Source organism: Hippopotamus amphibius, chromosome 16, assembly GCF_030028045.1.
Source record: "Hippopotamus amphibius kiboko isolate mHipAmp2 chromosome 16, mHipAmp2.hap2, whole genome shotgun sequence".
NCBI classification, from domain to species: Eukaryota; Metazoa; Chordata; class Mammalia; order Artiodactyla; family Hippopotamidae; genus Hippopotamus; species Hippopotamus amphibius.
In genome coordinates this window covers 19,133,945-19,156,875 of record NC_080201.1, presented here as the reverse complement: position 1 = coordinate 19,156,875, position 22,931 = coordinate 19,133,945, and the positions used below count along the sequence as shown (strand labels likewise).

General features: G+C 59.3%; 4 protein-coding genes across 10 annotated transcripts; 2 read left to right on the top strand and 2 right to left on the bottom strand.

Moving 5' to 3' along the window:
* The first annotated feature begins 36 nt into the window (after nt 1–36).
* On the top strand, nt 37–4,879 carry HSF4 (heat shock transcription factor 4). Of its 3 annotated transcripts, none has more exons than XM_057710795.1 (13): nt 37–231; nt 868–976; nt 1,066–1,193; nt 1,285–1,409; nt 1,678–1,753; nt 1,899–1,963; nt 2,489–2,585; nt 2,829–2,956; nt 3,079–3,306; nt 3,830–3,935; nt 4,034–4,099; nt 4,186–4,255; nt 4,565–4,879. In XM_057710795.1, exons 1-13 carry the CDS (start codon nt 109–111, stop codon nt 4,714–4,716), a joined length of 1,473 nt encoding a protein of 490 aa, XP_057566778.1. In that variant the 5' UTR covers nt 37–108; the 3' UTR covers nt 4,717–4,879. The 3 variants fall into 3 exon arrangements, with proteins under 3 accessions (XP_057566778.1, XP_057566780.1, XP_057566779.1); XM_057710797.1 differs by having other exon boundaries at nt 2,809–2,956; nt 3,183–3,306; nt 4,565–4,870; XM_057710796.1 differs by lacking the exon at nt 4,565–4,879 and adding an exon at nt 4,483–4,544.
* A 600-nt stretch (nt 4,880–5,479) lies between these two features.
* Nucleotides 5,480–9,091, top strand: NOL3 (nucleolar protein 3). Of its 5 annotated transcripts, XM_057713151.1 has the most exons (5): nt 5,480–5,644; nt 7,879–7,987; nt 8,097–8,399; nt 8,548–8,859; nt 8,952–9,091. In XM_057713151.1, exons 3-5 carry the CDS (start codon nt 8,105–8,107, stop codon nt 8,957–8,959), a joined length of 615 nt encoding a protein of 204 aa, XP_057569134.1. In that variant the 5' UTR covers nt 5,480–5,644; nt 7,879–7,987; nt 8,097–8,104; the 3' UTR covers nt 8,960–9,091. The 5 variants fall into 5 exon arrangements, with proteins under 5 accessions (XP_057569134.1, XP_057569131.1, XP_057569133.1 ...); XM_057713148.1 differs by lacking the exon at nt 7,879–7,987; XM_057713150.1 differs by having other exon boundaries at nt 7,879–8,399.
* Nucleotides 9,092–9,145: 54 nt separating this feature from the next.
* Nucleotides 9,146–17,215, bottom strand: MATCAP1 (microtubule associated tyrosine carboxypeptidase 1). Its single transcript, XM_057713145.1, has 7 exons — nt 17,135–17,215; nt 13,963–14,588; nt 13,737–13,880; nt 13,341–13,473; nt 12,069–12,374; nt 11,864–11,961; nt 9,146–10,862 (listed from the first exon to the last, which is right to left on the bottom strand). The coding sequence occupies exons 2-7, from the start codon at nt 14,530–14,532 to the stop codon at nt 10,698–10,700; spliced, it is 1,416 nt and encodes a 471-aa protein (XP_057569128.1). The 5' UTR covers nt 14,533–14,588; nt 17,135–17,215; the 3' UTR covers nt 9,146–10,697.
* A 371-nt stretch (nt 17,216–17,586) lies between these two features.
* On the bottom strand, nt 17,587–22,724 carry EXOC3L1 (exocyst complex component 3 like 1). The gene is made up of 14 exons (XM_057712700.1): nt 22,647–22,724; nt 22,296–22,442; nt 21,912–22,072; nt 21,611–21,830; nt 20,470–21,082; nt 20,273–20,390; nt 20,012–20,137; nt 19,819–19,919; nt 19,531–19,641; nt 18,656–18,785; nt 18,413–18,535; nt 18,172–18,327; nt 17,959–18,083; nt 17,587–17,884 (listed from the first exon to the last, which is right to left on the bottom strand). Exons 2-14 carry the CDS (start codon nt 22,339–22,341, stop codon nt 17,695–17,697), a joined length of 2,220 nt encoding a protein of 739 aa, XP_057568683.1. The 5' UTR covers nt 22,342–22,442; nt 22,647–22,724; the 3' UTR covers nt 17,587–17,694.
* Between the last annotated feature and the right edge of the window lie 207 nt (nt 22,725–22,931).

Genomic DNA, 22,931 nt, shown 5'->3' with positions numbered 1-22,931 from the left:
GCCGGGAGGCGGAGAAGGGCGGGGCGGGAGGCAAACGCAGCACTTTCCGCGGCTTTGACAAGCCCGCGGCGGCCTGGCCCAAACGCTTGACGGGGCCGAGACTGCGCCATGCAGGAAGCGCCAGCCGCGCTGCCCACGGAGCCGGGCCCTAGCCCCGTGCCAGCCTTCCTCGGCAAGCTATGGGCGCTGGTGGGAGACCCAGGCACCGACCACCTGATCCGCTGGAGCCCGGTGAGGGCTGGGGCCCCTTGACTTCCTCAGTGGTCCCAGGGATTCCTCCACGTCCGTGAACGTGCACGCTTACCCAGTCCCTGCCTGGGACGGGGCTGTGGGTCCCTTGATTCAGCCGTCCAGGGTATGCGACGGCTTGGAGGGGGTATTAGAGATAGAGGTGTGGCGACTTGCTGCGGGCAGAGGAAAGGGTAGGAGCCTTCTGGAGGAGACCTAGAACCCGAAGCATCTTCGAGGTCATTTAGTTCCCACCCTACCCATCAGACAGATTGGAAAACAGAGGCCAGGAGAAGGGAAGGGCTGGGTCTGGTTCTAGCTCAGAGTCACATCGTGGGTCAGGGAGCAGTCCGGGGCTGGAACCTAGGTTTGGCCTCTGATCCTCCTTTCAGAGAACCGGGTACGGAGTCTGGGTGGTCTGGGACAGAGATTCATTGCCGTCGCCCCAGGCTAGCCCTCAGAGCTGGTTCTAGCCTGGCCTCGTCCCACGTCCCCACGAATGGCAGTCTTGGTCCCCAGAGTGAGTGCGAGTTTGCGTGTGCGCGCGCCAGAGCGCTGGCTTGGCCGTGGGCGGGCACCGCTCACGGTGTCGTTTGGTCTCCGCCCGCACGGTGGGTGGGCGGGCGGCGTTCTCCGCAGAGCGGGACCAGTTTCCTCGTGAGCGACCAGAGCCGCTTCGCCAAGGAAGTGCTGCCGCAATACTTCAAGCACAGTAACATGGCGAGTTTTGTGCGGCAACTCAACATGTGTGAGTCCCTAGGGTCAGGCGGGAAGCGGGCGTGGGTGACTTGGTGCGCGGGGACGGGGCAATTTACGCCCCCACGTCCTGCTCCTTAGACGGTTTTCGTAAAGTGGTGAGCATCGAGCAGGGTGGCCTGCTGAGGCCGGAACGTGACCACGTCGAGTTCCAGCACCCGAGCTTCGTGCGCGGCAGAGAGCAACTACTGGAACGCGTGCGGCGCAAGGTGGGGGCGGCCTGCAGGAACCAGCAAACCCGGGTGGAGGTGAGACAGCTGTTTCCTGCGACTCTGACCTGAGGGTGCCTCCCACCTGCAGGTACCTGCGCTGCGCGGCGACGACGGCCGCTGGCGCCCTGAGGACCTGGGCCGGCTGCTGGGCGAGGTGCAGGCTTTTCGGGGAGTGCAGGAGAGCACCGAGGCGCGGCTGCGGGAGCTCAGGCAGTGCGGGGGAGGGGGCGGAGGGGGATGGGGAGGGGGAAACGGGGGGTTTGGAAGAGGGCATTGGCTTCCAGGCGTTTCTGGGCAGCTCCTTCCTCCCTCTTGCTTTGGCGCTTCCATCAAGACCAATGGGCCGAGTTGTGGAAGTCTGTTGTCTACGGATGATGGTCATCCGAGTGGGCGCGGGTTCCGGCCGGCCATTCTGTGGTGGGCGGGGGGTGACTGGGCGAACTCGCGGATGCCTCAGCACCCTCCCACGCCTTCTCCCCAGGCAGAACGAGATCTTGTGGAGGGAGGTGGTGACCCTGCGGCAGAGCCACGGTCAGCAGCACCGGGTCATTGGCAAGGTGTTCCTCTCGCCCTACCCCACTTCTCTCTCCCACTCCTGAACGTGCCCCCCCCTCCATCCAGTCCTGGAAGCCACCCGGAAGTGCCTTGTTAGGGTGGGGGGCAAGGTCCAAAGTATGAGTTAACCCTTTGCTTCCTCTTTAGCTGATCCAGTGCCTCTTTGGGCCACTTCAGGCGGGGTCCAGCAGCACAGGAGCTAAGAGAAAGCTGTGAGTGAGAAAGCCAGGGAGGCCCCAGCTCCTTCCAGGACCCTCCCTGCCAGAGGCCCCAGGCAGGACTTCTGCTCCTCCAGAAACACCTTCCCCTGGAATCCTCATTCTTTTCCCCTCCACTACAGTCTCCCTTGCCCCATGGCCATCTCCCCAAGAGCCCCCCTTCCAGGGCTCTCCCCCTCTACTCCCAACTCCACCACCAAAACCCCCCCTCTCAGATCCCTCAGTTCCTTAACCCCTTATTCCCACCCCATCATTCCCTTCCCCCTCACTCCAAAGCCTCCCAACAGCAGAGGGTCTGGGGCTCAAACCATGCTCCCTCCCTCGGCTCTCTACCCCCAAAGGGCCCCCATCTCTGAGGGGAGCCCCTTTTGCCTCCAGCATGTGACTGATGCCCTGGCAACAGGCCTCAGCTCTGCTGACTTGGCTGCTGGGGCCTGTGGGAGGGAGGCGGTGCAGGGTGAGGGGCATGGGAGGTGAGCCTACCCAGCCCCCTGCCTGTGCCCCGGCCACCCTGCACAGCTCCCTGATGCTGGATGAGGGATGCCCAACACCAGCCAAATTCAGCGCCTGCCCCCTACCCGGTGCCCTCCTGCAGGACCCCTACTTTATCCAGGCGGTAGGTTTCTGCTTCTCCTCTATTCCCTAGAGCACAGCTTGCTTTATGGAGAGCCTATTCCCTTTCCCCATTCCCCAAAAAAGAAGAGAGATGGAGGGCAGCCACCAGACCCAGCCTCCCCAGCATGGGCCGAGCCTCTCCCCTCAAACCTTCCCCCTTAGATCTAGTCCATGTGGTACTGGTTGGGTTCTGGCTCACCCTGTGGCTTGAGGTGAAGGGCTAGGCCTCATCTTCTACTTACAGCCGCTCCCAGAGACCACCTTGGGCCTCAGCAGCCCTCACAGGGCCAGGGGCCCCATCATCTCTGACATTCCAGAAGACTCTCCATCCCCTGAAGGAACCAGGCTTTCTCCCTCCAGTGATGGCAGGAGGTAAGAGGGACAGGGGTGGCCCTCTGGGGAGCCTGTGGGGGAGAGCCTGGCAGCCCAGATGGCTGTGGGGTTAGGGGGAGAGGTCAGTGCCAGGGTCTGGTTGAAGCTTTTCTCTGGTGCAGGGAGAAGGGCCTGGCACTGCTCAAAGAAGAGCCGGCCAGCCCAGGGGGGGAAGGCGAGGCCGGGCTGGCCCTGGCCCCAAACGAGTGTGACTTCTGCGTGACAGCACCCCCACCGCTGCCTGTGGCTGTGGTGCAGGCCATCCTGGAAGGGAAAGGGAGCTTCAGCCCTGAGGGGGCCAGGAATGCCCAACAGCCTGAACCAAGAGGCCCCAGGGAGGTTCCTGACAGGTGAGTAGAGAGCCCATTTTTGATAAGCCCTGTGGGCCACTTTTGCAACTAGACCAGCGCTAACTAGACCCCAAACTTCAGCCTTCTCTGCTCCTTGGTGGCTGATGGGGAGGTTAGGCACCACGATCTGACCTGATTTCTCAGAATTGTTCTAAGGAGAACCAACTTCAGGGGCCTCTGGAAAGTGGAAGCATCTCAGCAGTAGGGCTCAGGAACCTCCATTTTAAATGCAACCACTGGGCTGGTTATAAAGATTATAAAGTACACAACAATTTAAGAACCACTGGTATTGATAATTGCTTAGGGAGGGACACAACCCAAACCTCAGGCCAATGGTAGGAGGCAGAGGCACTCACTGCATGCCCATCTATGTGTGTGCGCGTGCGTGTGTGTGTGTTGGGGGGGGTCCTCTCCTAGCATTTTCTAGGTGTCAGATTTAGATCCTAATGTATGCAGATTCCTTGGGAACCTAATGGGGGTGGGGGTGGGCACTGCAGACCAACGGGTAGTTCTCCATGCACAGGGGCCCTCTGGACCTGGAGAGGGGAGGCCGGAGCCCAGAGAGTCTGCTGCCTCCAGTGCTGCTTAGGCCTCCCCCTGAAAGCGTGGAGCCTGCAGGGCCCCTGGATGTGAGTACACCTTCAGCAGGGCAGGGGCGTGGGGCTTGGTGGGGTCCAGCTGTTTGTGCAGCCTGGGGAGGACGCCACTGACCCAGAGCTCCCCCCAGGTGCTGGGCTCCAGCCTCCAAGGGCGGGAATGGACTCTCATGGACTTAGACATGGAGTTGTCCCTGGTAAGATGGGGGTGGGGAGGGCAGGGGGTTCAAGGTTGTTCACAAAGCCCCAGTTCCCCTCCCCAGCTGCGGGTTCTCTTATGCAGTTGCAGCCTTTGGTTCCAGAGAAGGGTGAGACTGAGCTGGCAGTCAAGGGGTTAAATTCTCCAGGCCCAGGTAATAATTGTGGTGGCTCAGGACCTCGAGGGGGGGGGGGGGTGGGGGGGGTGGCGGGGTGGAGGCCCTGTGAGGCCTGAGCTATCACGATTGGGTGGGCTGGGCAGTTGGTGTTTTGGAGGGAAATCCCCCAAGTCAGGCTGCTCTGCAGAGTGCTGCTTAAGCTACTTAAGCCACTGGATGAGAGTGGGGAGGTTGAGAGTGGATGTTTCATCTTAACTGAGCAGAGGGCAAGGCGAGTGAGGCTCTCCTTCCCTGAAGAAAGGAGGTGACCATTTCTCCCGCTGAGCACAGCCCCACTCCTCCTAGGGAAGGACTCCACGCTTGGGGCACCACTCCTGCTGGATGTCCAAGCGGCTTTGGGAGGCCCAGCCCTCAGCCTGCCTGGAGCTTTAACCATTTACAGCACCCCGGAGAGCCGGGCTTCCTACCTGGGCCCAGGGGCCAACCCCTCCCCCTGAAACCTCCTCCACTCTGAGCCCTGCCTGGCCAGGGGCTGGCGGCCGGCAGCGAGCCCTGCTCGGCTTCCCGGAGCCCCCTGCTGGAGACTGAGTGAAGCCCCTCCTACTTGGCAGCCCCTCTCCATTACCGAGCCCTGCATAAAACTGCGGTTTTTTCTGTGTTTCTGGTCTCTTTTCTCTACCGACCGGGGAGCACAGAAGTCATGGGTGGGGGGCGACTTGTCATTCCTAGAAGCGTCCAGATCCTAGGGTTTTAATCTTTAGTCGAGGAACCCTTGGAGAGTGGAGGTGCTTGGGGAGCCAGCCCCTGGTTCTCCTGCTTAGGCCCCATCCTCCGGGTCCGAATCCAGGTCCGGCGCGGCCACTGCGGCCTCCGGGAAGCGGGGCTTTGGGGGTCACACCCAGCACCGCAGTGCATCCGCTCTGTGATCCTGGGTCCGCTGGCCTCCTTCTCTGAGCCTTATCTGTGACAGGCAGAGATGAGTGGACTAGAGGATAGGTGTAGAACGCCTGGGAATTGCTGGGGTACTTGGGGCCGCGGGCTTAACTGTCCCCTCCCTGACAAATCTGGCGCGCGGGGTGAAGAGGGAAAGCCGACTACGTGTACAAGCCCAGGCGGTACGAGACCTCTGCGGCCTGCCTCCCGGCGTCCCGAGAAGAACGGTCCCCCTTCCCCACCCTCTCCCTGTTCCCGGCAGCCCTGGCCGCCCCGCCCCCGCCGCAGCTGCTGCTTGCATCCCTACCCCGCCCGGCCCTTTCTGCCTTGTCATCTCCTGCCCCGCCGAGGCTTGACCTGTATGTAGGGCCGCTGGGAGCGCACGGACCGGGAGCCCCACTGCACCCCCGCCCCCCTCCGGCTGGGGGAGGGAAGAGAAACTGAGTCTGGGCAAAATCCACGCCGCACCAAAACCAGCCGCGCCCGAAGGAGGTCTGTGAGCCCCGCCCCTCCGCAGGACTCGCTCTGGGGCTGGGTGGAGGGGAGTTAAGGGTGCGCACGTGCGCAAAGGCTCCCGCAGTTTCCCACCACCTTCGCTCCTTAGGAAAAGAACGCGCGTGGGAAGCGAGGTGGGGAGGGCGGCAGAGACCCCGGTTCATGCCTCGTAACTGGAGCCGCCTGGTGGTCCGGGAAGGATCTGGGCTGTGACCATTGAAGGACATAACTTTAGTATTCAATTCTGAGCATGGAGTCTCAGAGAGAGGACCCGGACCAGCTGGGGTCTCTGCACCCTAGAGTGGACTTGGGATAATGGGAGGAGGAGGCTAACATGAAAAGAACTTGGGGAGGAGTGAGAGAGAAGGAGGGGCCAGTCTAATCTGCCTCGCGCCCGCCCCACCCCCCCCCCCACCCCCCCCCCCCCCCCCCCCCCGCTCTGAACCTGTGCAGAGTGGTTTCTGTCCTCCCTCCCTCCCTGCACTGGTGGCTGGGGGGACAGGCTTTGCAAGCCTCAAGTGAAGAAGGCAGAGGACCCATAGTAAACGGTGCAGTGATGTCAGTCTAGTGGTGAGGGTATATGTTGTTCACTGGGGTACACAGGAGAAGGACGCAGTCTGCCTTTGGGACACTCACGCATTGGGGTGGATGAGGGGACATTTGAGTCTTAGAGGGTGGATCCACAGCATGGAGGGGGGTGGTGGAGGGAAGTGGGGGAAAGCCTGGCTGTCCAGGGGGTGGGAGGTGGACAGATAGTCTGGATTCTCTCTGATGGGCCATGGGGGCGGGGGGCCCAGGTAGTTTTGGCTGACATTCTGTTTGGCAGGAGATCTTGTTGTAGTTCAGGCTGGAGCAAGTCAGATTCCAGTTCTGCATGTGGTCTCTGTGAGCCTGTCTCTCATCTGTAAAATGGGGACAAAAGTCCTACCCCAGAGAGCTGTCAAAGTCACTCTGTGGAGGTGATGGGATAGGAGTGAGAGGTACTCAGAGAGACAGTTATCGGAAATGAGGTGACCATGGAGGGGTTGAGGGAGATGCTGATACTCACTGAGAAGTGGGGGAGCAGCATTTGTCACCGATGGGACATGAAGGAGGGGAGGGGAAGGGTAGTCCTGGTTCTGCTTGTGTCCTGGGGGAAGGGCTGACACTTCCATATGGCTAGGAGGTGTGAAATGACCAGGGAGGCAGAGCATGACCCCAGGTAGCGAGAGAGATCTGGAAGCAGGATGGGGGCTAGGACCAAATCCTCTCTCCCAGACCTAGAGCCAGGTAAGGAGGTAGAGGAAAGGGAGGACGAGACCCAGGAGGGTGCTTTGTGGACAAGGCTAAGGCCAGGGGAAATAGGCTGAGAGAGGGAGTGGTCAAGGGCCTGACCTAACTGCGTCCTTAATGCCAAGGGCCTTGCTGCCTGGGTCAGGCCACCCAAGAGGAGATGGGCCATTGTCCGTGGTTGTCAATAAATGAACAAAGCAGATTCATTTCTGCCTAACACCTGCTGCTTGGGAGAGACAGCCTCTCAAAATGGGAGGATCCATGGAGGAAAACAGTGAAAGTTCAACACTTGCTGGTAGCTTTTATGAGTTGGGCCCTGGGTACTTCAAGATGACGGCTGTAAATCATTCCCAGGGCAGCAGGGAGACAGCTTGGTCTCAGGTGATGTTAGGAGATCTTGGTCAGAGCTAAGACTCAAGAGAATTCAGGTATCTATGCTCAGGTATTAGAAAATCAGGAGAAACCATGAGACCATGTTGGGGTTACAACATGGTGGTGGCATTGGTGAGGGGGTGCAGGGGCAGGGCCTGTCCTGGAAGGATGGACCTCAGAGTTGGGGTAAAGGGTCTCGCCCAGCGGGTGAGAGGAGCAGGGGAGGCTCTCAGCACTTTGGGATCTTGGAGGGAGGATTCGGGGTTTTGCAGGGTCTAGGCTGGAAGTGAAAGGCTTGACTAAGTTAGTGGGGAGGTTGACAAAAATATTCGGCAGATAGACTGGAAAGGACTTGACTGCAAGCTGGGTGTGGGGGTATCAAGATCAGTTGTAGGTCTTTCTGCCTGTGAAGTTGGGGAAGCAGGTTGGGAAAGAGAAGTTAGTTTGGAGAAACTGGGTCTGAATCGACCGCGGGATCTGCAGGTGGCAGGGGCTCAGGAGAAAGGACCTGCTTGGGGAGAGCGGTCAGAGTAGATAAGGGTCCTGGGATAGCGCTGAGGAGAGGAGAGCTGCAAGTTAACATTTAGGGACCAAAGGAGAAGCCTGAGGAGACGGGACAGAAGAGGCCAGAGAGGCAGGAGGACAGGTCCTGTGCTGCGCTACGGAGCTGGCCGGCCGCTGACTGTCGAGATCGAGGTGAACTTATTAGACCCCATCGACGGGTGTTCACTGGGGCCCTGGGAGAGAGGTCAAGGGCAGGGGAGCTCTGGCCCCCACTACCTCTCTCCCGCCACCTCCCATGTAGCCCGCAGCATGGGCAACACGCAGGAGAGGCCATCAGAGACGATCGACCGCGAGCGGAAACGCCTGGTAGAGACGCTGCAGGCTGACTCGGGGCTGCTGCTGGATGCGCTGCTGGCACGGGGCGTGCTTACCGGGCCCGAGTACGAGGCGTTGGACGCGCTGCCAGACGCCGAGCGCAGAGTGCGCCGCCTGCTGCTGCTGGTGCAAAGCAAGGGCGAGGCCGCCTGCCAGGAGCTGCTGAGCTGCGCCCAGCGAACCGTGCGCGTGCCCGACCCCGCCTGGGACTGGCAGCACGTGGGCACTGGTGAGAGCGCGCAGGGGGCGGGGCCTAGGTCAGAGGAGGGGGCGTGGCGTGGGGGCGTCGAGTTGTGGTCTTACTCAAAGACCCGCATGTGTGCAAAGGAAAACTTAAGGGGTAAATTGAGCCTGAGACACTCCCACCTCCGCCGCAGGCTACCGGGAACGAAGCTACGACCCTCCATGCCCAGGCCACTGGACTCCTGAGGCAGCTGGCTCAGGGACCGCATGCCCCTGGCTGCCCAGAGTTTCAGACTGCGACGAGGCCCGGGGTCCTGAGGACTCCGAGGCAGCACAATCTGGAACCCTCGAGGAAACGGAGCCAGAGCTGGAAGCTGAGACCTCTGAAGGGGCTGAGCCGGAGATGGAACCCCAAATGGATCCGGAACCAGAGCCAGAGCCAGAACCAGAGCCAGAGCCGGAACTGGAGCCGGAGCCTGACCTCGAGGCTGGGGATGAAGCTGAAGGTGTGAGGCTGACCAAACCTGATGGGTGGACATGGCCTGGGAAGTGGAGGGGGGCTCCACCCGACTGACCACGTCCTTTCGGTTATCTCTAGATTCTTGAAAGCCATAGCGCTGACAAGCCGCTCCAGGCCCCAGCAGGATGGGATCTGGAATCCTGCCCTGGTGGGGTCAGATGCCAACAAGGCTCCATCTGGCCCAGTACCACTGAAAGTGAATAAACTCTGGAGGGTCAGCCTGGACTCAGATTCTGGCTCTTTGCCCAGGAACTAGGGTGTGGATTTGTACCTCTCAGTCCCAATGACCTGGCCAGCCGTGTGCCCACGGCTTGGTCCTCAGCCCGTTTCTGTCCTCAATAGCCCAAGCTGTACCCCTGGAGGCCCCAGACCCAGGTCCCCAGTGGGACAAGGGCCAGATCCTTAGACCCTGCTCCACGGCCCTTTTATCCTCATGAACCATTTGGGGACATGTGTAGTCACCAGCCCCACCTCATGAAAGCCCTTAGGCCTGGCACAAAGTGCAAGAAAAGGGGCACTTCTGTCCACTGAGAGGGCTAGAACTCACCCCCTTGGGAAATGAGATTAGGAGAGAGAAAGAGGAAGGGACCTTGAGTAGACAGAGTCCACACACTTCATTGTAATTGTTTTAATTGTCTGCCTTCTCTCGGGACTGGGAGCTCAGTAAGGGTTCTGACCAGTTAACTGGTACACAGAAGGCGCTCTATACATATTCACTGACTAAACGAATAAGGACTTCCCCGCTGTGTTTTCAAGTTTTCAGATGGGAAAACTAAGGCCAAGGGTGGGAGTGAGACTGGGTCAACCTCACACTACTGAGTCTGAGGTGAAACTGGAAGCAACAATCATCTTGGCACCTCTCCTGGTCTGGGAGGGGGCTCAGAACTAGGAAGAGCTAGGAACAATCAAGCCTGCCCCTCAGGTGTGACCAAGGCTGCTGCCAGACTATGCCAACCTCCATCAGAGACCCGCTGTGAGGGTGTGGGCAAAGACAGGGACAGCAGACACCAGTGCGGGGTGAGGGCGGGGCCAGGTGGGCTCTCAGCTTGACTCACAAGGCGTGTGTGTGTGTGTGTGTGTGTGTGTGTGTGTGTGGGTGTGTGTGGGTGTGTGTGGGTGTGGGTGGGTGGAGCTAGGAACAGTCGGTGCCTTCTAGAGGAGCCCTGTTCCCTCCACCGAACCTTAAAAAGCTGCTGCCTCCCAGCCCCAGGAAGTAAAGCACATAAATAGGGGACAGATACATGATAGTGGGAGAGGCAAAATACTGGAAAGCACACCCCAGCCCAGCTGGGTCTCTACTACCATGATCCCTGCTCCTTGAGTCTGTGTGAAAGCCAGGACCTCGGGCTCAGGCAATCACCCCAGAAGAAGGGATATCCCCACCAGGACCCAGTGAGAGGTAGACAGCATGAAAGCTGAAGGAGCACCAAGGGGCCAGGTGGGGGAGGAAAAGACTGGAGTATGCAGACACCCAAAGCCATCTCATGCAAGAACAAGTTTCTACTCCCAAACCCCCCCCCCCATCCCCATCCATGCTCAGCTTCCCTCTGCCCCCAGGCTTTTCCTCTGCTCAACGGGCAGCTGGAGACAGGAGGGCAGATTCAGTTTGCCTGACATGCTGCTGTTGGCCCTCAGGGTCCGGGGAGGCTAGCAAGGGACAGAAACTCTCTGCTGTTGCTGCTCCTCCCTCCTGAAATGCTTCTGCCCTCCCCATTCCCGAAGAAACACGCAGGCTGTGGAAGCACAGGGCAGCCAGCTTCGTGTTCTGGGAGCTGATCTGGAAGCCCTCTGTCCGGGGCCTGCGCCTGTAGCCCCCAACCAGTATCAGTCAGGCAGCAGGCGGCCCAGCTCTGCCTCATCCAGCCGGTTGGTGGTCATGATGTGCTCCAGCTGCTGCCGGTAGCGCGCTAAGTCCTGCATGAAGTGGGGCACTCGGGTGTTGTCCAGCACCCCATGGGGCCGAAGGTGATCTACATCCTCATAGGACACCTGCAGGAAGAACGCTGGGCCTCAGGGGTAGGCAGCGTGCCCTGGCTTTCAGGCAGCTGGTCCTGGCTCTCTTCCAATGGCGTATAGCCCTTTGCTCCTGGAACTCCCCCCTCTCGCCTCCTGATCCACTCCCAATGTTACGTACCCTGAGGCTCAGTCCCGGGTGTTTGTTCTTTCCCTCAACACCTTCTTTTATCATCTATGTCCTACAACCCCAGTCCTGTCTCCAGTCCAGTTTCCCCCCTCACCTCCAAACCTGGGTATCCAACTGCCTTCTGAATGCCTTTCCCTAGATATCCCTCAGGCACCTGAGACTCCCCATATCCAACATTACTGGGTGCCAGCTTATGCCAGCCCCAGCCTCCTCACGGGCCCCTAGGTCACATCCCAGGGTGGGGGCTTAGAACCTGTCACCCTCCCACTCAGAGTGGCCACTGAGTTAAAGATTCCATTCTCTGAAGATCTCTCCAGCTTGCCCCCTCCTCTCCAACTGCATGGCAGGTTAGGCCAGATCACCATCAATTCTGCAAAGGTGATTGGAAAGGCCTCCTCCACTTCCCCCTGCATTCCCTTCCCTAGACCTCTCCTCCCATATGACACAGGGAGCCTTCTAAAGCAAACACCTGTGCCACTCTTCTGCTTAAAGGTCCGCATTCCCTATTGCTTTGGATGAAATTCGACTTCCTCGGCCTGGCACAAATACCCAGTGCCAGAGGCTTGGTCCCTGGTCATTTCTCCAGCCTCCTTCCCGTGGCCTTTCCCTTGGCCTGGAATGCTCACCTGCTTTGAAGTGCAGTGTCTACACACACACCTGTGGGCTGGGTCAAGCACCTATACTGGCTGCCAGACTGTCATTGCATCTCCTGTGTTCACCTCCATCCACGCTCTCCCCATCAGAGAGGCCTGGCACCAGTCCTCAGTTGAGTTCCAATCAGAGGCTCAGGGAATACTGCAGTGAGGGGAGAGCTAACTGGGACCTCTGAAGGCCCGTGGTCCCTCACCTTGCCCAGCGAGGTCAGCAGCGGGAAATCAATGGTCTGGCGATGCCGCAGAATGCGCACGATGCCATCCAGGTACACCTGGTCCTTGCTGAAGCAGCCTGTGGACACGGGAGGGCCGTGAGCCCCAGGCCCAAAACCCCACCTGCACCGCCCTGGCACCCGAGCCACAGACCAGGACACTCCCCACCCCCGCACGGGCGCCCACCGGGCAGCGAAGTGTCAGTCTGGCCGCGCTTGGCACGCACGCAGTACTCCCAGCGCACGTCGGCGTCCTGCACGTAGCGCGCCAGGTCCTGGAAGAGCTGGCGGAAGGACATGCGCGCGGCGCGGTGGATGGTGTAGTAGAGGAGCGCAGCGCGCCACAGAAAGGGCTGCTTGCGGAACAGCACGCTGTGCAGGCTGGCCAGGCCCTCCTCGGTGGGGTTCGCTGGCCGCAGCCCGTACTGCAGGCGGCCCTCAGTGCTGCGCCATGGCTGCCGCGCGTTGTTCACGCCCCGCAGGTAGTGGGTGCCTGCGGGGAGGGCGAGGGAGAGGCGGCGCTGGGCCGGACATCCAGGGGACCCTCCTGCCCAGCCTGGGCTCCTCTTTGCCCAGCTGGACCTCTAGCTGGCAACTCACATATCTTCATGCCCCTAAACTCAGGCTCTCACACGAGTCCCCTCCACCCCAAACTCATACTCACCCAACCCCAGGCAGCATGAAGACCCTCCTCAGGCGAACTCGCACCCAAAGATCCAGAGTCTCACACACATGAATCCTCCCCCACCCGTCCAGGGCTACACAGACACAGACAGACAGACAGACACACACACACACACACACACACACACACACACAAAACTCTCCCAAACTCACACCGTGCGCCAGTCCCCCAGAGAGGTGCAGGAACTCACACACGACCCCAGCCCCACATCCTGCACGCCCATATCATGCTGATGTCCCCAGCAAAAACCACCTTTTGCCCAGAGCAACAGGATTCTTGATGAGGAGGGACAGACAGAAAAGAATAGGAATTAGTGTCCCATGCTCTCTTTTCCAGCCTGGCCCTACCCCTCCTAAACCCAGTTCTGTGTGTCTTCAGCTAATTGCACTCCCAGGATCTGAACTTCCACCCACCCTGGAGGGCCTGCATGCTGGCTGGGCTAGTGGGACCCTTAAGGTTCTCTCTCTGGCCTGTCTGGGCCTCAGCAGTCCTGCCCCACTGTGAAGGGAAATCAGAGAGGAAGTAGAGGGAGGAAAAGACACCCAGAAGGAATAAGAAATGAGGGTGAGCCCCGAGAGTGGACTGGCATGTTCTGGCCTACCTCTGTGAGGCAGAGGGAGGAAGTAGCTGCTTATGAAGGGAAGGGGCCCATCCTCCAGAGGGAAGGGGAAGAAAGAGAGGGGGTGGCGTTATTGGAGACCCTCATTGCCCCCCCCCCCCATATCCCAGCCCCCTCTCATCCCCGCCGGCCCACCCGCCTACCCACACTCTGACCTATCTCGTGCCGCAGCATGCCCTCCAACCAATACTGGCGGGCTCCAGTCAGGTTGATGGCCAACGTTGGTCGGCTGTTCTCCACCATCATCACTGCTTGGGACAGCAGGTCCTCACTCAGCTGCACCACAACCTGCAGGTGGCAGAGCCGTGAGCCATGCCCCACCAGCCCTGTGGTCAGTGTGCAGGTGGACCCACTGATGTCACAGGGCAGCCAGGCCAGACACTTGACCACCTCTGTTTGGAGCCAGCTCCCACCTTACTGGGGCAGGGGCAGGGACAGGGCCTGCCTGAGGTCACTAGCTCCACCAGTGTAGAGCTGGGCCTGGCACTGCCGATTCGGTAGCCTGGTTTGGAGCATGTGGAAAAGGGGCCTCGCAGGCAGGGTGAACTCACCTCCCCAACGCAGCCCTCCTTCTGCATGTATTTGCGCACAATGGACCAGATCTGGCACTTTGTCAGCAGCTGGCCCCCAGTCGCAGCCTCAAAGTGTTCATAGGTACCAAACTTCTCCAGAACAGCCTCAATGATGCCAACTGCCTGCGTAAAGGGCCGCAGTGGCAGGTCAGGCCAGGCCTCTCAGGTGGTCAGGGCCAGGGTGAGGTGGGCAGTCTGGACTGACCTGATGGATGAACTGTCCAGAGGCCTCACGGTACTTCTCCAGCACAGCCGTAGGCATGGGCTCCTGGTACTCGAACTGTGGGTTGTAGGTGTAATGGGACTGGAAGAATTTGTCCCGCTCACGGTCCATGTTCGTTGGCCGCAGAGCCACCAACATGCAGGGGCTCTTGCTGGCAGTACGACCTGCATCCTTTCGAGTCTTAGCAATGTGAGGCAGGGAGGCCGCAGGCCGCAGGGTGCCTCCACCGTGGTCCTGTCCCCGTCCAGGTGCGGCCCGACCCTGGGTGCTGCCCCCCCGCCGGCCAGTACTGTTTACGGTGTAGGTGCTCTCACTGCGACGCATATGGCCACGGTAGCCCAAGTGCAGCTCTGAGAAGGGCTGCAGCTCAGGCCGGGGCCGCAGGGCTGGGGGAACTGACAGAGCCAGGGGCAAGGCCAGGGAGGGAGGCCAGGGATACAGTGCTGTCCCATCTCGGTCTGAGGGCCTCAGCCTATGGCCCAAGGATGAGGGACTGGCTGGCGGGCTCGGGGGTGCCTGCTCATACACCTGAGCCCCTGAGTCCAGCACCATTCTGTCCTGGTGGTCACATCCAGCTGGGTCACTCCAACTCCCCACACTGTCGACTTCTGGAGACACAGAAGGGCAAGTGGGGGCCAGCATGAGTAGGTGTGGCCTGAGGATCAACAGGCTCTGTGCTCCACACTGCCCTTGCTGGGTCTTTGGTGGGCCCAGGACCTAACCTGCCCCCTCACCTCCACCCTAGTGTCCATCCCCTCCAGCAGGCTCACCCAAGCAAGCTGGACTGGGGGAAAGCAGGAGGAAGAGTCTCATATACCCAGCTAGATGTTGGTGACTCAAATCCCCTTGGCCTGTGAGCTTCTGAGAGCAAGGCCTAAGCCCCCACTCATGATTCTAATCCCTGTGCTCAGCACCCGCCCAGACTGGGAGTTTGGTACAGTGTAGCCTCAGCGGCCAGGATGATGGGTGAGGGGGTCTCACTACCTTCCACCTGCCTTCTACCTATGGCATTTTCTCAGTCTCACCCCACCCCTCCCACCTGGCTCCATCCACCACTGGGCCTCAGTCAGTTTGAATGCCTGCAGGCCCCTTGCTTATGCTAGTCCCTTCACCTGGAATGCTCTGTCTTCTCTGGGCCATCTGCTCAAATCCAAATTAGAATCAGCTTTTGGTGAGCAGAGGGAAACTTCAGCAAATCCAAGCCAATCCCTGATCTGTCCCCTAGAGGCATCTTCCTAATGGTCATCCAAGGCCGGTGTCAGGACACTCACCCCTGACTCTGTACCAGGGCTCAGTACAACCTAGTCTCTCCTCAGAGATTGACTGAAGGCTCCAGCCTCCAAACTCTCCTGCCTGCTCAGGGACATAATTCCAGCATTTCTCTTCTTTCCTACATCTCCTCCACCATCAATCTCTTCCTCTCTATTGGATTCTTCCCATCAGTATAAACACATGCTGTTATTTCTCCATCTTAAAAAACAAAACATAACCCTCCTTGACACCACATTCTTCCAGCTCCACTGCATCTCCTTTCAGCTGCTTCTTAGGGCAACACAACACCTCAAGTCATCTATATTCAGTCTCCAATTCCTTCTTTTCCTATTCTCTCTTAAATTTCACTACAAGTGGGGACTTTTTGTCCCCCACTATCAAAACTGATCTGACCAAGGTCACCAGTGATCTTCATATTAATCAGTAGAATTTGACAAAGTTAATGACTTCATCCTGGCTTGGCCATGTTTTCCACTTGGTTCCCAAATACACTGGAACATGGTTCTCCCACCTCACTGGCTGTTTGTTCTTGGCCTTACTTGCCGGTCATCCCTATCTTTCTGACCTCTTAACACGGTAATGTCCAGGACTTGGAAACTTCTCTCCTCTTCTCCATTTACGCTCACTCCCTAGGTGATCTCATCCACTCTCATGGTTTTAAATATGTCAGCCCAAACGTCTTCCATAAACTTCAGACTAGTGTTGCCAGTTCTCAATCTTTACTTGAATGTATAACAGGTATCTCAAACTAAGCATGTCTGCTGTCTGGAATGTTTTCCCCTCATATAACTGCAGGGATCACTCTCACTTTCCTCACATTTCTGTACAAATATCTTGTTAGAAAAGCCTTCCTAACACATCCTCTATAAAAGAGTAAACCTCCTCTAGACCGTCTCCACTACAACCTCCCCTTCCCTACAATAGTGTCCTGTGATGCAGTTACCACCATCTGAAGTACAGTACAAGTGATTAGTGTCTGTTTTCTCCTTTTAAGTGTTCACAGCTGTGTCCCCAGAACAGTTCCTCAATAAAGGAATGAAACCAAGAGCCCCTGTTTTTCTCAGAACTGGAATCATTCCTTCCCTGCACTTTGCTTCCCCATCTAGTTCGGATCCCCTGCCCCTCCTCCTAGCGCTCTGCCTAGTGACAAGTTGCTGGAAAAGATTTCAGGCCTCAGGCTTCCTCCCCTCAACTAACTATACACTTTTCTGGATTCCTCACTGGTCTCCAGGCCTCTACTTGTACCAATCTCCTTCATCTCCCCTTCTTTCATTTCACCTACCTCTTTGCAATTATCAGGATACGCCTGTTTCTTTCATGTCTCAGGTCCTTTTGCCAAGAATGCCCTCCCAATGTCTCCCTGTAGCAAACTCCTAACCATTCTTCACGACTTGGTTCAGGCCTCACCTCCTCCGGGAAGCCTTCCCAGTGTTTTAGAGGCTTCTTGACCACCCTAGGCTGTCACTGTCGGAGCCTTGGTCCGTGTCCCCCCCCATCATTCCCTGAACTCCCCGAGGGCGGGGATGGGTCTGATTCACCCCCCAAGACCAAAGTACCCAGCACTAGATGCAGAATGAATGAAAGATGGTTGTGGGAGGACCCCAGACTGAAGGCGGAGTCTGGTGATAAATAAGAGGGTGTGACCTGCGCCAATAAGAAACTCCGGGAGAGGATACCGTGGAAGAAGAGCCAATGCGGACTGGGAAATCGAGTAACCTACAGCCAATAAGTGGCGGGGGAAGGGGCAAAGGGCGTGCCCAATGGAGGGCGGGGCCAGAGGACAATGGATCTGGGTTCCCTGGTAGATGAAGAGGGGTCGCGTCGAACGCCTTCTCGGCCTTTCGGGGGTGGGGGGGATTCCGTCCGCGTGCCGCGCCCCCACCTGTTCAATCCTCTTCTCGCCGCCGCTGTTCCCGCTCCGCAACACAGGCCGCCGGCTGCCCAGCCCGCGGGAGCCGACGCTGGTGACGCACGCACTCGGGCGCGCGCACGCTCAGACGGAGGATTCGCGTCAATCTCCGCGGCCGCACGCGCCTGAGGACAGGGCTGGGGGTGGGGCCAGGCAGAGCATGGGGGGCGGTGTCCGCCATCGGGTCCCGCCCCTGGGTGGGATGTGGTCTTAAGCCCGCCCCCTCCGCCTCCGTAGTCCGACTCTCAGTAGTCGCGCGGGAGATGCGAACTCACTGCGGGTGCCCGGACACGTGGGGATGTAGTCCGCATACAGCGCGGGAAGCCCTGGTTCTTGGGAAAACAGCCCACATACAGGTCTGATGCCGGGATGGGGGGGCGCAGCCGTATATCAGAACCGGAGCCAGGATACCTTAGGTGTGTCACTGCACTTGGACCCCCTGACCTTCGCGGGGACTTTTATTTCATGCCCACTTCAACACACACAATTCATGCATACGGGGGCCGTGGCTTTATTCTGCAGGCAGACGGGGGTCAGGCACAGGACCCCGAGGGGAGGCAGGAGGACAGCGGGGGTGCAGGTGCTGGCACGAGGCTGAAGAGTGCGCGGCGACCCGCCGGGGGCGAGGGCTGCGGGCCGGCCTGCAGAGAGCTGAGTGCGGCCAGGCGCTGCTCTCGGGACACGTCCCCGCGCAGGTCCAAGAGGGCGGAGACGTGATCCTCGCTATGGAGTACAGGTGCGTCAGCCTCGCCCAGTCCCTCCTGGGTCCCTCCTCCCTTCCCCGTCCGTCTTCGCACCTCACGTCGGGAAATTGTTGTCGCAAGCCTGCCACCTCGAGGCCAAGCAGCGTGGGGTCGCGGAGGTTCAGCAGCTCCCTCAAGGCGAGCAGCACTGGCGCGCACTGAACGCTCTCCTCCAGGCCCTGAGCACGTCGGGGTTGGTCTCTCTCCAGCCCTCGGCCCCTATCCAACCACTGAGACTCCCGCCCATCTGCTCCCCCAGATTCTCACCAAACCGAGGAAAAGCTCCCGAAGCTGAGCGGCATCGTGCCGCAGGCGCTCAGCCGCCTGGGTCCGCTCGTCAGCACCGCGGCACACTAGGCGGCCTTGCATCAGCGCACGTAGGTACTGCAGCACCACGGTACGCTCCGCCTCGACCAGCAGTAGCTGCAGGAAGCACGATCAAATGGGCCCAGGACGCTTTTCCCATGGGCACTTTCCCCCCTCCCTAGCTGTTCCCCACCAGACGCACCTGGACCGCAGGATCCCGCACGTGTCGGAAGTCCCGGCAGAAGCGCTCCGTCCGCTCGCACACATCATCCAGCAGCTCTGGGCTCGACAGCCACCGGCGAGAGGGCATAGCCGCGAATAGGGGCTGGGAGCGGAGGTTAGAGACGCGGCTGGAGAGATGATTCAGACCCGGCATTCCCCGCAGAGACCCCCATGCATACGCCGTATCTCCTCCTCCCATCCCCATCTCCACCTGAAGCCTCACCTGTAGCTTGGCCAGCAGCGCCTCCAACACCAGGCGGCAGATCCTCCTCTGCAACTCGTCCAACGCTGCCTCCACCGGAGCCAAGGCCCCTGGAGTCACCCAGCCGGGCTGCAGGACGGACACAGAGGAGCTGGACCGACCAAAAGTATGGCTTCAGGACCAAGGCCAAGGCCCAAGAGGCCCTCTGTTGTCTAGCCACTCGGGCGCCACCTAGTGGCGCAAGTGTGTTGCATGGGGGGCAAGAAAGGCGGCTCCCTGCACTTCTGAAAGGCTGGGGGCATGGACTGAGGCTGGGAGTAGTGGACTCAGCGAGTTAGACGGGACACAGGCCAGCTGGACCTGCCTCTAATTCGCGGTGTGACCTTGAGCAAGTCATGTCTTTCGGTTTCTGTTTCGGTAAACGAAGAGAGTTAATCCCAGTCAGGAGGGAGTCAAAATCATCAACTTGTTTGTCCTCTCTGCCCCCACCCCAAAGAACATAAGACCCAAAAGGAAGGGAATATTTTTATTTTGTTCACAGCCGTAATGCCAGACATTACCTGGCACAGAGTAGGACCTTGATAAATGTTTCTTGAATGAATGAATAATTGACACTATGTGCCAGGTACTGTGGGAGGTACTTTATATCTGTTATCTCATGTGATTCTCAGAATATCCATTATTACCCATATACTGCTGATGGCAAAAGCAAGATGCAGAGAGATTAGGTGACTGGCTCAAGGTCACACAGCTAGTAGTTAGTAGAACTAGGATTGGAACTCCAGGGTTACATGAGTCCAAAATTCCCAGAGGCCTAGTGTGAGCTGGGTCCATACCTAATAGGTGTTCAGTCTGGGGTTAGTGAAGGTGGGGTTCTGCGGGGGGCCTCCTGGTACCTGAGTGCTGATTGGTGGTTGAGGGTGGCCAGTAAGTAGGGCACGTAATGAGGGGCTGCTGCTTCCCCCCTGAGGTGGTCTCTGGAGAATCGGATCAGAGCATCACTGAAGCTGCAAAGAGCAGAGGTGGCTCCTGTATCTGCTGTCACTCTGGCCCCACCTCCAAGATACCCAAGGCCCTGTTTTGAAGGAACCCTTTTCCACAGGTGTCTCTTATCACTCAGAGCCCCTTAAGGCTGCCCCAGGAGCAGGGCCAGGGGTTGGGAGTGGGTCAGTGCCTTGGCAGACCTCCTCAGGAATGCGCTCAGTTCTGACAGTGCCATGCCATGCACCCGCCGCTGCAGTGACTCGCTGACTATTCTGGTCACTCGAATGTTCTCTTCCAGGATCTACAGACAGGGATGGGCGGCCATCAGCTGACTCCTGTCCCCCTTCCCTTTCCCTATGTGGGCTGCTGCCCTGCCTGCCACTTTTCACCCACCTGCAGCACGATGGCCGGCATGGGTGAGTGGTAGAAGCCAGAAGGGTCTGTGTCAGGCTCCTGCTCTCGGCTCCACTCAGCTACCTCCCCATCCAGTGCCTTCTGTAGCCACTGGGCCACACTTGCCTGGGGAAAGGGGCAAGGTGCAGCAGGATGTAGCAGGGCACTGACACTGCTAGACACAGGTAGACATGCGACTCCATAGATACAGGCCCACAGCTGGTGGCAAAGCTGCTCTGAACCTGCGCCCCAACTACTCACCTGGACTTTGGCCACAAATATTGCCTCCAACTGCTCGATGTTCTCCAGGGTCAGGAGGGGCTCCAGATCAGACACATCAGCCTCAGGCCCCAACTCCAGGCTCCCCATCATTTCTGGCCTGGATATGGGTGGCCTAGTGTTACACTGAGCCTCCAGCCTTTGATGCACCCACATCCCATTGCCCCAGGGACACTGACCCCAGGTACACGTGCAGTGCCCAGTGCAGCAAGGTGAAGGCATCAGCAGCTTCCATCTCTGGCCCTTCCAGGAGTTGCTGCAGGCAGCGGCGCAGGCCGCTGTGCAGGGTATGGGCCCACAGCCGGACCACCTTGTAGTGTGGTGGGCAGCAGGGTGCTACAAGTGCCTCAGCCGCAGCCAGCTCTGCTGGTAGAGCCTCCCGCAGAGCCTCCAGCCACTCTGCTAGTGCTCCTGGCCCAGGCTGCAAAGGTGTCCCAAAGTAGATCCGCTCCAAGCCCTCCTGTAGTGCCCGCAGACAGCGCTGCCGCCAGTCCCGGGGGGCCTGCTCCAAGGAGGTTAGCCGCCCGGCATCCACCTCAGCCACACGCACAGCAGCCACCAGCAGGGCTGGGTCCTCGCGTGCCAGCCGCCCCGCAGCCCCTGCAGCTGCCTCCACTGCCTGGCCCAGAGCCTCAGCCAGAGGGCCCAGCCCCTCAAAGACTGGCAACTCCAGGACCCCGAGAGGTGCCCACGTCTCCTCTTGCAGCTGCTCCAGTTCCCGAAGGCTCACATATGCCTCCAAGAGCCGCTGGGCATCAATCAGGGTCTGTGTGTGGGCCACTGCAGCTGGCACTAAGCAGGGAGAAGACACAGCCCTGGGTCTCAGTCTTCCCACCTGTGCAGTGGGTATAGCAATAGATGCTGAGGCCCTGGGGCTGGGGTGATGTGTAAAACATTTAATAATCAGCAGAGCATTGGTCAGTCTGAAAGGACCCAGGGAAGAGCCTACATGGTGGGCCGGGTGTAAACCCTTGAGCTGATGGAAAATGAGGAAGTGAGGGATCTTGGAGGGAAGGCAGGGAGGAACTAGGGGGGCTAGGCCAGTGGCTGTTCAATCCACCCTGTTAGGGAAATATTTCAGTAAATTAACAGCCAGGTTGGCCAGAGTCACTTGTTGTCAGCCTTGACTCAGACATTCCATGCTTGGGAACCCCAGAATGAACTAATATGCACCCTGCTTCATATGCCATTTGAAGCCCAAGAAGGTCCCCAATATGGCTCTCCACGCAATCTCCCACTGGCACCCCCAGCCGCTTGGTCAGCGATGGTGTTTGTCGACCAGCTGTCGGAGGGCTGAGGCCTGGGGCCCTGTACACTCACCAGCTCGCAGCCGGGGCAGCAGCTGCGACATGGCCTGCAGTTGCTTGTGCTGTACAACCTGCTCCCGCAAGGGTTCTAGAGTCTGTGCAGCCTCAGCCATACCCCGGAGCAACCCATGGGCTTGGCCCAGGGCCTCACGGGCTCCCTGCACAGCCTCAAGGGCCCAGGCCAGCTGCCACACACCAGTCTTCACACCTTCCAGGTATGACTGCACCACCGACTGTGGGAGGGAGGCAGCCAGTGAGGCCTGGCCAGTCCTGCAGCCCACCCCCGGCACTGCTGCCACCTGCCTGATGCCCACCTTGATGCGTGCTTCCAGGGAGCAGGTACGCTGCACCTCACGGCTACGGTACTGGCTGAGCCTGGCCAGCTGCTCTGGCCGGTAGAAGATGCCCGAGGCCCACTTGAGTGCCGCACCCCGGGCCAGCTGCTCTGCCCTCTCCTGCTCCGGCCACTCAGGCCCTGGGCAGGAAGAGCCTGGGCAGCCGAGTCGGTTGGGCAGGGCCTGCAGGAAGTGGCTGCCGAATCTGCTCCCCTTCCTACCCCTTGGCCTGTGCCCCAGGGCAGTCCACTCATCTCGCTGCCCTAGACAGCTCCAGCCAGACTGGGCAGAGAGGACCCAAGCCCACCATTCCCATCTTAATTGCCACCATCCCTCCCTCAGCCCACCCAGGAGGGCTCATACCAGGAGGAAGTGCGGGCTGCGTTTTGTCCTTGGCTGCTGAGTCCATGGCTGGAGGAGCCGAAACGGAGGTAGGAGTGGGGGTGAAGGTCAGGGTTAGAGCAGGCAGAGTGGGTGCTTCTCTGAGCTGCAGCCTCCGTCTAGGCCCCTCTGAGAAGGAGGAGGAAGGTTCTTGCCCCGCCCCCTCAGGAAATGAGAGGGAGGTGGGTGTGATGGGGAGGCACCTGGGACACTGTCGCCTGCTGGGTTTCTCAGTTCTGCCTCTCAGATGCAAGTGAGGCAGGGTAGGCATGGGCCTCCGCTGGACCCTGTTCCTGCTCTGAGTGGCAGAGGACAGTTTGATATGGAACTCACCAGGCTTGACCAGACGTCCCGTTCTCCCTCCTCCACAAATAGCCTTGGCCTTGAGGATAGCCCTCTCCCCCGGCCCTCTGGGCAGAGCTGGGTACTCCTTTCACTGGCTCACGAGGCCCACGCCTCAGCATGCAGCAGGAGACTTCCTCTCCCCAAGGAAGCCTCTGTTCCACCTCTCTGCCCAGGAGCCCCCTCCTCCCTCCAAGGTCCCGCCCTCTCCAAGGCCACATGCAGAAAGGAAGGAAGCTGAGTCTCTGGTACTTTATTCCCAACAGGAAAGAGCAT

Excerpts from the sequence above, each read along its gene's own strand:
- HSF4 (XM_057710795.1), top strand. The coding sequence starts at position 109 with ATGCAGGAAGCGCCAGCCGCGCTGCCCACGGAGCCGGGCCCTAGCCCC. Across the intron at positions 2,586-2,828 it reads ACCCCTACTTTATCCAGGCG|CCGCTCCCAGAGACCACCTT; the intron begins GTAGGTTTCTGC and ends TTCTACTTACAG. Across the intron at positions 3,307-3,829 it reads CCCAGGGAGGTTCCTGACAG|GGGCCCTCTGGACCTGGAGA; the intron begins GTGAGTAGAGAG and ends CTCCATGCACAG.
- NOL3 (XM_057713148.1), top strand. The coding sequence starts at position 8,105 with ATGGGCAACACGCAGGAGAGGCCATCAGAGACGATCGACCGCGAGCGG. Across the intron at positions 8,400-8,547 it reads CTGGCAGCACGTGGGCACTG|GCTACCGGGAACGAAGCTAC; the intron begins GTGAGAGCGCGC and ends CCTCCGCCGCAG.
- MATCAP1 (XM_057713145.1), bottom strand. The coding sequence starts at position 14,532 with ATGGTGCTGGACTCAGGGGCTCAGGTGTATGAGCAGGCACCCCCGAGC. Across the intron at positions 11,962-12,068 it reads GACTGACACTTCGCTGCCCG|GCTGCTTCAGCAAGGACCAG; the intron begins GTGGGCGCCCGT and ends CCGTGTCCACAG. Across the intron at positions 10,863-11,863 it reads TGCTGACCTCGCTGGGCAAG|GTGTCCTATGAGGATGTAGA; the intron begins GTGAGGGACCAC and ends TTCTTCCTGCAG.
- EXOC3L1 (XM_057712700.1), bottom strand. The coding sequence starts at position 22,341 with ATGGACTCAGCAGCCAAGGACAAAACGCAGCCCGCACTTCCTCCTG. Across the intron at positions 18,786-19,530 it reads AACCACCAATCAGCACTCAG|CTCCTCTGTGTCCGTCCTGC; the intron begins GTACCAGGAGGC and ends TGGTCGGTCCAG. Across the intron at positions 17,885-17,958 it reads CAACAATTTCCCGACGTGAG|CGAGGATCACGTCTCCGCCC; the intron begins GTGCGAAGACGG and ends TGTACTCCATAG.